Genomic DNA, 10,212 nt, shown 5'->3' with positions numbered 1-10,212 from the left:
TTTGGCGCGACCAGCATGAGCAGCATTAACACGTTTGTGACAGTGTTCCAGAACAAAATGGAAGAGATTTTCCTCTCCAACAACTCGCATCCCTTCAGCCAAGTGGAATTTACCCCAAGCCCAGCAAATCTGACCGCAGCGGTTCTTTTAAGCCTGAGTTGTGTCCTGGGTATTCCTGGCAATGTGGCTGTACTGGTGCTTCTGTTTCGCAGATTGGAGCAGAACAACTATACTCATCTCTTGATGCTGAACTTGGCTATCTGTGATGTGCTTTGTCTGATCACCCTGCCTGTGTGGATTGTTGACACGCTAAGACAATGGGACCTAAACTACGAGCTTTGCAAGGTCATCTCGTTCCTGGACTTCTGGGGCCTCTTTGCCAACATTTTCACTATGACACTAATGAGCATCCAGCGCTTTGTGAAAGTACTTCATCGTCACAGCTGGTCAAAAATAGGTAAAAAGGGTGAGAGGGCTCTGCTATTGGGTCTGTGGGCGGGGTCTTGCCTCATGACATGGCCATCAGTTGCCTCCTACGGCAGGATGAAGGATGGACGCTTTGTCTGCAGCCGACCACCACAGATGGAAGGGCATGCCCTGACTGCCACTGTGCTTGAGCTATTTCTTGCTTTCCTTGTGCCTTTCTCTGTCATGACAACTTGCTACATCTGTCTCTCCCGGAAGGTGAGAGAGACTGCTCTGTCCAGCAACAAGCGAACAAGCCAGCTGATCTGGAGAATTATCATCACCTTCATCGTTCTCTGGGTTCCACACCAGGTCGTCGGTATTGTGGGAATAGTGGGAGCTTTACTACGTACTTCACAACCTGATGTGACGTATAAGCTCGAATATTTCACAGAAAAGGCCAAAATTGTTCATGTTTTTCCCTTGTTCAGTGCGGTCATTGACCCATTTCTCTATGCCTTTTCATTTCGGAAGATGTGGCCAAGGAACAGAGGGAATGAAGATGTTGTTCTGCAGGCTACTGTGTGACCTATTGTTATAATAATATTATTGACTCAAATTAATTTCAATAACTGTTTATATTTTTCATTGTGCAGAGAATGATTTATTTCACTCAGATATAATTGTGTAACTAAGCAATATATGTTATATCAATATGTTTCAATAGACCCAACATAAATTATTACATACATGATTGCTGCCTTGCATTGTGGTATACACAGTATGCTGTATCTATTCATGTAGTGAGATATACTGTACTATAATAATACATACATACAATTTATAGCACTTTTCTAAGTACTCAAAGTCGCTTTACAAAACAGTTGTTTGTTGTCCTGAACCCTTATCTATCATTTATACATTATGGATCAATAGTGTGGACTTAGACTGTTTTTCTTCTGTGGCATTTTTTTATGCTACAGAACATGTACGGCTTTCATTTGTTTATGCTACAGAACATAAACTCTCTTTTGGCATAGCTTAGCTTAGGCATAAGCTTAAAGGACCACTTTTCAACCGTATACCTTCATATGATTGGTCCTCCTCACTAATGTTCATGATAAAATGCCACAATTGTTTTCTACTCGGTCTGTGTCTCATAGGAGGGCTGTTAGACGGCAGTTCAGAAACCGGTCCACCAGTGACGTCATCAATGGGGAATCCAAGCTAATAAAAAATATTAAAAAGAAGAAAAAAAAACAAAGTGCAGGCTTTCTATTGCTGAAAAGATGTGATAATGGAAGCCATCGTTCTCATGGTAATACAAATCTAAATAGGCTATATATATTTTTTTTAATCTTTTTTAAAAGCATTCTGCGTAGCGATGATTGACACAGACTGACTAGAAATAACTTGTGGTATTTTACCATGAACATTAGTGAGGACTAAATATGAAGATAAGTTGAAAAGTGGTGAAGTGGTGCATTAAACAAGCTTTCAGTTTTCCAGATCAAATCACTCCTAATCCAAATCTGTGGCCTTATTTTGATCAGGCATTTGTTTTTGTGCACACACACACACACACACACACACACACACACACGCACATAGTTTTTGCCATGATATAATGAGAACACGTGCACATATATGCACGACATATGAAGATGTGATGTACAGTACAATCAACTCTTATTATATTTTATGGGCATATTTTATGATCATCTGTTGTTAATGTTAATATTTTGTTACGTGTTCACTGTTCATGTCTTTATTTTAACTAGAGTAGGCTATTTTGTATACATTTTTTCTTGTAGATCCTATGCTAACCATGGACAGAGGTCACAAATTAGCCTTGGTTATTGTAACCACAATGTATTTTTTTTGCATTGTCCCAGACAAATAAACACATAGATATTAATAAAATAAATCTATAGTCATATCCTTTCATGTCTTATGTTTGTGTGTGTTAATTAGTCCGGCCGGATAAGACCAGTGGTGTAACAGTGAACTTTTATAGATGGAGTGCTGTGATTTGTGTACTTTTTCTGTTTTGCATAGCGGTAAGTTCAGGTGGGTGGTGCTAAGGTGAAAGGTATACTATATGAACTGGTGGGTGTGGACACAAAAAAAGATAACACTTTCTGTAATTCTTTTGGAGAAAAGAATCTTCCTCATATAATCATAGTACCTGATGAGTTTTGATTGATTTAATAGTTTATTAGAATGTAAAAAATACTGAGTAGGCTACATTGAAACACTTATTCCAAATGGGATACCACTAAAAACAATCCTTGCTGTCTTGTTCTCCAGAGTGGAGAAGGCAGGAGGAGTGTATTGTTTTTATGAACATAAAAGGTCATGATCTTTAATAACAAAGTGCATAATGCAACAGTAATGCCCTGGGGAAGACCCACTGCATCTCAGCCTTCAATATTTCTCAATGGAAGAGTAGGGAGAGGAGAGACCGTTAATACACAAAGCACATCTGCAGTATGTTGTATGCCAGTGTTGTTATCATCCTCCCCTGTGCCAATGTAAGCATTGCCTAAGAGGTATCCGTATCCCTGGTCTACATCATTGGTCAAATAACATTCTATTTTGGGTATACCGGCCGGTAGGTTGTGTGTGTGTGTGTGTGTGTGTGTGTGTGTGTGTGTGTGTGTGTGTGTGCTTAATCGCAAATGTTTGTTTATTATAACAGTGTTTATGGGCCTGGCAGTGTGCCCTCCAATGCCCCTGATTGATGATGATTGAAAATGTAATTTAAACAAAATGATTGCATCAACCAAATATTTTTGACAGTGGTGATGTAATGTTGAAACAACAAGGAGATTGGAGATTAGATGTGAATTTCAGTTTGTTAAACTTTAAACTTTCTCCTCCGTGTCGCTAGGTGGCAAACGTCGAATAGGCGCGAGCAATGTTGCTATAACCCTTTGACCGAGGAAGTGCTTCCGCGAACACAACACACACACAGGGAACACGTGAAGACGCAGAAGCAAAAACACAGCCTGACAACATGGACATCACAGAGGTCCCCAAAAAGCAGAATAAAGGAAAGAATAAGAAAATGAAAAAGCCAAAGCCAAAGAAGGAGGCAACTTCTACTATAAACTATAAAAAGGAAAAGGGCGATGTTACGGTCGGTGATGATAAAGCAGTTGTCGGAGATGCTCCATTGGTCGCGTTTCCACCCGCTTATGGCATGAGTGACATAAAGAATAAACAACGCAGACACCTCCTGTTTATGAAGCTAAAGCAGGACAAACGAAGGGTAAAAGCAATGCACGAATATACACACAATGAAAATTAAATGTACAACCTTCACGAGCTACTTAATAAGCGTTTTTTTAATTATCTTTTTCAGGTAAAGTTGCAGTTGAAGAAGAAAAGAAAAAAAGAAACTGCTGCTTTGGGTGACAAGGTAACGATTTATACTTTATAGAACATGGTATCAAATAGAAGCTCACAACGAGTCACAGATGTTTTCATTTGTTCAAACTATAATACCCGTAGTTAATATTTAATTTAGCTCTTTGAGAGTCAAGGGATTCACATGTCTTAATGACCGTTGGTAGGGCGTTCCACATTTTGTTGGCATAGGAGCGAAATTAATTTAGTCCCTTGTTTGTGCCAAATCTGGGTTGCACATGGTTTGTTGAGGTACATGGGTATCTTGGTGGTGTATCGAATCTTGTGGAACAGAGTAACAGACCCATTGCAAGATGCTGTACTCTGTTGTCAACCCTAAGCCATTCCAGCCTGTCAAAGTGGGCAGGGGTGACGTGGGTTCGGGGAGTCAGGCCAAGTAGTAGCCTTTGTTTTGGGAAGCCTGGAGCCTTGTTTTAAGGGCCTTCGAGGTGCTGTGGTACCAAGAGGTGCATGCCTAGTCGAAGAAACCTTGTACGAGGGCTCATATTGAATGTTTCAGTAAAAACAAAAGTTGGCAAAATATATTTCGAGTGGCCTAATTAGATGTATTTTTTGTATTCTGTTTTTGTTTGCACTATGTGTGTGTGAATTAATGATAACTAAATATGGTCTGTAATGTAACATCACTGTCAATGCATCAAACTTTCCAAATCACAGGCACCGCCAAAAGCAGTCCCAAAGACGATAGAAAACCAGAGGGTGTATGACGAGACCACAGTTGATCCAGCGGATGAAGAGGTAGGAGATTGGTTAGTTTCTGCTCGCTCAGCAGAGACGTTTCATAATTGTGTCCCATATGCCACACGATGTTTTGTCGTTCTGCAATAAGAATCGGAAACCAATTTAACCCATTTAGACCTGTTGCAACCTACATGTTGTTTTACCTTTGAATCCGGGGCTACACAAAGCAGGTTCTGGAGTTTATTCCATTTTTCTGGGCATAAAAGAGTCTTTCCTTGTTCACCGTTTTTCGGGGAGTGTCAAGTGTAATAAAAAGCCATCACCGATAATGAAGCGTAAAGCACTGTGTGGTAGACTGCTTCGAGAGGCTTCAATATGGATAGTTTGTTTGTCATTGTGTGCTGTCAATTACAGATAGCCTTTGATGAGGGAACTGATGAATTCTCTGCCTACTTCAACCGACTAACTAATCCAAAAGTGCTCATAACGACATCGGACAGACCCAGAGGGGTGAGTGAATGGCAGCCATAGCTCTGTGGTCAGAATCATACAAACATGCCCTCTGACATATTGTGTATAACAAACACAAGATTTAGCCTTTGTGTCTTATTTCTTTCAGAGGACGGTTCGGTTTTGTGAACAGCTGTCCACAGTGATCCCAGACTCCCATGTGTATTACAGAAGAGGCTTGGCCCTGAAGAGAATCATTCCACAGTGCATAGCCAGGGGCTTCACATATCTCTTGGTCATCAATCAAGATCGTCAATCTGTCAGCATCCTTTTAAAACGCTGCATTGTTCATGCATTTATATTAGATTATAGGCACTTAGTTCATTCTGAGGCTTAATTCATACTGTTAGGTGATTGCATTGGTCGACAGAATAATGTGTATTTTCAACCGAGTTGATTATTTATCCTTTTTGTCGAGCAATCGATGAAAAGTAAATTAGCATTTTATCTAGAGAGAAATCCAAAATCAAACAAACAGCACTCATGCACTTTAACAGGTTAGACCACAAGGCAAGCACATGATTAGAACACAAGCTTGGCAATTGATCAGAGAAGAATGAAAGGATTTATTTTTGAAGAAATTCAGGGATCCTAGCAGGTTGGGATGAGAAGTCTTTTTTCACAGTATGTACATTTCTTATGTCTGACCGTGGCTAATTCCTTCACCAATACATAAAGATGGTTTGGTTCTCTGTTACTTACCCGATGGGCCTACAGCACACTTCAAGGTCAGCAATACACGTCTACGCAAGGAGATGAAGGTAAGAATAGACATTAAGGGCCCTATCTTGCTTTACCCCTTATCCCTAAACTGCCATATTTTACTATTTTGAAAAACAGTTAAAAAAAAAAGGTTTACAAGCTCACAATGTGACGATGCAGATCGGCTAGCTGAACTATTTTAAAATGACTTTTTTTAAATAGTAAAATGAGGCTAGTAAGTTTATAAGGTGCCGGGGCGCACAAGATAGGGCCCTTAGTTGTGTCTCTCTTGACTGTAGAATGTGTGTGAATTTGATTAAATGTAACCAGTGTGCAATTATAATACTGTATGTTATCTATTGTTTATTTAAATTTACTGTTTAGCACTTTAAGAAAAAAGAAAGTTATGTTTTAAAAGTGCACTTTTGGTTGGAAATTGGTAATTTTGTTGATGTCTACGCCGGTGTACCTGCAGTGAAAGTAGCCTTGTGTTGATGATTGATGAGCTGTAAGATTTGTTAGTCATTTGAAATATAATTCCAATATGTAATTGACTCTACTGTAGCGGTGTGGCAAGGCGCCGACAGAGCACACTCCAGAGGTGATCCTGAACAACTTCACCACACGCCTTGGTCACACTATAGGTCGTCTGTTCGCCACCCTCTTTCCACATGACCCTCAGTTTGTTGGTCGGCAGGTCGCCACCTTCCACAACCAGAGAGATTTCATCTTCTTCAGATTCCACAGGTGAATATTCTCATTGAAATCTTCTCAAAAAATTAAATATATATTTTAAGTAATGTTGGTCTTCTTCTTATCGTGTCCACAATACAGTGTCTATTTGTATGGGTATCGGTGTTTAAATGGTATTTGAATAAAAATAAGATTAAAACACTAAGCCAATTAGGCACCATAGCATTAGACCGTTTAAGATCATAAGAAGCCTATACTGGACTTTTCTCTGTGCAGCAATGTTATTAATTTATTGTATTTGTTGCTCAACTACCTATTTACATATATTACATATTCTTAATATTTTCTAATCTTTTGGCATTTAATACAATGGCTGACAGTCAAACCAGGGCTATAATATATCCCATGGCCCATTCCCCTCTGGATAAGCACTCATGTGGGACTTGGGTCATTTTGTTCCCCGAGTTGAGGCATATTAATTTCATACTCCAGTTTTAGACCACCGAAACGGTGGTTGGTAACAGATATTTGGGTGTTGTCGGTCACCTTATCACCTAAAGTGATGAATGCATAGGCCTTTAGGCTACCATGCTTATGCTGAGACACTGCAGCTCACTATAGTAAATGCAGGGCAATGTGTAATCTAATTCATCACCATTAAGTTGAAAGCCAACGTACATTTTTTAGATAAACCCCAGCTGCAGTGCACACCCAAATCTTAAAAATCGTCATTTGAATATTGTATTGCTTTTTTTTACCCAAAGGTACATCTTCAAGAATGAGAAGAGAGTTGGCATTCAAGAGCTGGGGCCACGCTTCACCCTCAAACTTAGATCCCTTCAGAAAGGCACCTTTGACTCCAAATTTGGAGAGTATGAGTGGGTACACAAGGTCAGTGTCAGAAGCATTGTGTAGAGAAGATGACTTGTGATGAATTTAAATCCAGCACACCAGTTGTGGGGTACAGTGAAACAAACTGTTTGACTTTCAATAGCATAATTTGTACCGGCCGTCTGAGCTGCAAGAACAGCAACAAAGGCATTGGAGGCACATTTCCCAAAGCATAGCGTTTATTTTCAAGGAAACCTTTGGATATCATACACTTCAGTATGGTATAAAAATCACTTTCAGAGATTATAAATTGCTTGATAAGTTGATATGTAACCCAACAGAAAATTTCAATTTGTCACATTATCATTGCCTTGAATTCACTGCAATTCATTTTCAGCCGATTTGTCACTTCATAAAGTTACTTTCTTGCATGACTGACTTTGTTTTGCCCCTTTTCAGCGCCATGAAATGGATGCCTGCAGAAGGAAGTTCCACCTTTGAGTGTTGCCACTGTCCGTCACTCAAGAATCTCACATACCCCTGCTGATCAAGAAGTTAAGGGCTGTCCAACATCTATAAATGTATTTGTATATCGTTGGGAACAGGGCAATTGTGTAATGTGTAAGTCACGTTCAAAGTGTTTTTCAGAACATAATTGTGGATCCAGACTCACATGTCTGTACCCCACAGGCCACCACTCTGATCCAACCAGGACAGTAAAAGTACAAATGATTTATCCTTGGTTTATGCTAGTATTAAGTGAATTGCTTTGATCGGGCTGTTAAAGGGGATATTTCACTTTCAGAAAAACTTGTCATTTCATCATCTGTGCAGTTCCCAAGTTGCTTGATTCAGTATTTTGATATTCATTTTAACTGCTCTAACTCAACTCTAACTGCCCCTTCTATACAAACCCATTTTAACCATGATAGATTCATCAAAAACACCTAAACTTGGTTCTGTTGACTGATATTGTCCTAATACGTGAGGGGGTTTGTCATTAATTATTTTGAAAAAACCTGCTGCCAGCCCCTCCAGCTGCAGCAAAATAAATGAAACCGTAAATGTAAAACCACGGCCCCCCTCACGTATTAGGACACATCAGTCAACAGATAATAGGTCGGTTTTTGATGAATCTATCATGGTTAAAATTGAGTTGTTATAATGGATTAGTATATGGAGGGGGCGGGGCAGTTAAAATTTATATCAAAATACTGAATCAAGCAACTTAGGAACTGCCTGGGGTGTTCACATAAGATGATTGTTTTTAAAGTGAAATATCCCTTTAAAGCTGGAGCGCAACCTCTAGGTAGATTTTTAAACAGGCTATCAAAAATAAATGTGTACATAACATTCATTTTTCAAGAAGTCTTCATTTATTCAGTCAGACATGTAACATTACAATTCAAAAGGCACATGTGTGTATGCGATTTAATTAAACAAAAATGTTAAGACATTGGTGTCAAGCACCTGGAGATAATGTCAAAAAGGTAATCAATAACAAAACAAAAAAAAGTTAGTTTGGTCTGGTGTCCCCAGCACTCGTTTACTATTCCAGTCCATACTGCAGGATTTGTAGAGATTCCACAAGGCACCTCAGTCAAACCTGCACAAATGACCCAATTACTTTGTGGTAGTAATTAGTCATGGCATTTTTCCTAAAAGAAAGGGCTACATTAAAGGACAAACATTAACTTAAGAAAGTGCATTATGATATTGATAACTTATGTTAAACCCAGAAAGCAAATGTAATTTTATTTTTTACATTGGCTATTCAAAAACGGTAGATATACAAGCTCAGTGTGTTAACTTCATGCCGCTCTGCAGGCTTGTAAATCTATTTATTTTTTTTAATCTTGAAAATATGAGGAATTTGTAGAATAGTCCTCAGGTCTTAATGGGTGTAAGATGTTTGAACAAATGTGTTGTGGAGAGGAAACATTGGGTGTACTGTACTGTATATACTCACAAGCATAGTGTGTTGCCACTTGCCAGGCCAGCTATAGGAAGGAGCAGAGCTTCTGTGTTCTGAAGGGGTTGGTACCGGAGGTCATGCCAGTGAGCAGAGGATCCTGATGGGCGTTCTGAAGACAAAACTGTTGCAAGTCGGCTGCGGCCTGGGACACCTGTGGTGAGGGACAGGGAAAAACAACATTTTCAGTTCCTCAACGAAAAACAACAGATGTCGCCTAATAATTATTTTTGGCCACCGCCCACAGACATCACACTGGTATGATGCGTGTGCGCATTGCCTTTGATTCCTACACAGCAAAGGAAAACGTGACGTTATTTATTATAAGCTATAATCGAGTAGAAAATAATTAATGAACTCACAATCGCATTCGGAGCATCGGCCCTTTGCTTTCCAACGTTTGGTCCAACTTACCTTTACTCTGTTTATGCTGGCTTCAAAACGTAACTGTTGGACGACTTTCTTCATTGCCATGGTATTAGATCCTGACATTCTTGAAACCAAATGGACCGTTTGCGTGGATAAAAAAAACTTGTGGGGGAAATGTTCCCTTTGCTCCTTCCTCAATGTGTTTCCGGTCTTGTGAAAGGGAGTGTAGTAGATAGTCTTTTTTATATAGAATACAGCAGCGACCTCTGGTGGTGGACGTGCACAGACAGAGAGAAAAGAGCAACACTGACTATTATATGGGGACGTCACATAAAGTATAATTAACTGCTAAATTAAGGCTTCCCCCAGGATAATTTCCACTTTTACAACATGCTGTTAATTCAGGGGAAAGTGCATAGAACGAATTGCAAACACTAGGAGCAAATGTCACCATCGGCAGCACACTGCAGCAGCACCAGAGCAACAAGTGCTGGCACTCCCAATAAAAAACATTCCACTGGCTGTGTTTGATTACACAGATTGTTACTTAGCAGTCCACTCCTCTCCGGGACAAGCGGATTATCGGGATGGGCATGGGCTCCTCCAACTCGTACTGA

At 39.7% G+C, this 10,212-nt stretch overlaps 3 protein-coding genes across 5 annotated transcripts; 2 read left to right on the top strand and 1 right to left on the bottom strand.

Moving 5' to 3' along the window:
• Positions 1 to 15: 15 nt before the first annotated feature.
• LOC308319820 (neuropeptides B/W receptor type 1-like) lies at positions 16 to 2,242 on the top strand (the record flags this gene model as incomplete). Its single annotated transcript, XM_080770016.1, has 1 exon — positions 16 to 2,242. One exon carries the CDS (start codon positions 16 to 18, stop codon positions 991 to 993), a length of 978 nt encoding a protein of 325 aa, XP_080626142.1. The 3' UTR covers positions 994 to 2,242.
• A 1,146-nt stretch (positions 2,243 to 3,388) lies between these two features.
• On the top strand, positions 3,389 to 8,584 carry rpf1 (ribosome production factor 1 homolog). Its single transcript, XM_080770012.1, has 9 exons — positions 3,389 to 3,679; positions 3,773 to 3,829; positions 4,495 to 4,575; positions 4,933 to 5,028; positions 5,138 to 5,291; positions 5,707 to 5,789; positions 6,296 to 6,477; positions 7,188 to 7,314; positions 7,714 to 8,584. Exons 1-9 carry the CDS (start codon positions 3,425 to 3,427, stop codon positions 7,753 to 7,755), a joined length of 1,077 nt encoding a protein of 358 aa, XP_080626138.1. The 5' UTR covers positions 3,389 to 3,424; the 3' UTR covers positions 7,756 to 8,584.
• A 23-nt stretch (positions 8,585 to 8,607) lies between these two features.
• Positions 8,608 to 9,798, bottom strand: LOC308319816 (guanine nucleotide-binding protein G(I)/G(S)/G(O) subunit gamma-5-like). 3 transcript variants are annotated; one of them, XM_080770009.1, is made up of 3 exons: positions 9,641 to 9,798; positions 9,224 to 9,380; positions 8,608 to 8,925 (listed from the first exon to the last, which is right to left on the bottom strand). In XM_080770009.1, exons 1-2 carry the CDS (start codon positions 9,716 to 9,718, stop codon positions 9,255 to 9,257), a joined length of 204 nt encoding a protein of 67 aa, XP_080626135.1. In that variant the 5' UTR covers positions 9,719 to 9,798; the 3' UTR covers positions 8,608 to 8,925; positions 9,224 to 9,254. The 3 variants fall into 3 exon arrangements, with proteins under 3 accessions (XP_080626135.1, XP_080626136.1, XP_080626137.1); XM_080770010.1 differs by having other exon boundaries at positions 8,608 to 8,912; XM_080770011.1 differs by having other exon boundaries at positions 8,608 to 8,860.
• Between the last annotated feature and the right edge of the window lie 414 nt (positions 9,799 to 10,212).

The sequence above is a fragment of the Protomyctophum bolini genome (genome assembly GCF_963924005.1).
Source record: "Protomyctophum bolini genome assembly, chromosome: 8".
NCBI classification, from domain to species: domain Eukaryota; kingdom Metazoa; phylum Chordata; class Actinopteri; order Myctophiformes; family Myctophidae; genus Protomyctophum; species Protomyctophum bolini.
The sequence above is the reverse complement of the archived record's forward strand: the minus strand, read 5'-3'. Positions and strand labels throughout refer to the sequence as shown.

Coding starts and splice junctions, on each gene's coding strand:
- rpf1 (XM_080770012.1), top strand. CDS start 3,425: ATGGACATCACAGAGGTCCCCAAAAAGCAGAATAAAGGAAAGAATAAG. Junction 5,029..5,137: donor CATCGGACAGACCCAGAGGG/GTGAGTGAATGG, acceptor TATTTCTTTCAG/AGGACGGTTCGGTTTTGTGA. Junction 6,478..7,187: donor ATCTTCTTCAGATTCCACAG/GTGAATATTCTC, acceptor TTTTACCCAAAG/GTACATCTTCAAGAATGAGA.
- LOC308319816 (XM_080770009.1), bottom strand. CDS start 9,718: ATGTCAGGATCTAATACCATGGCAATGAAGAAAGTCGTCCAACAGTTA. Junction 9,381..9,640: donor CCAGCATAAACAGAGTAAAG/GTAAGTTGGACC, acceptor CCCTCACCACAG/GTGTCCCAGGCCGCAGCCGA.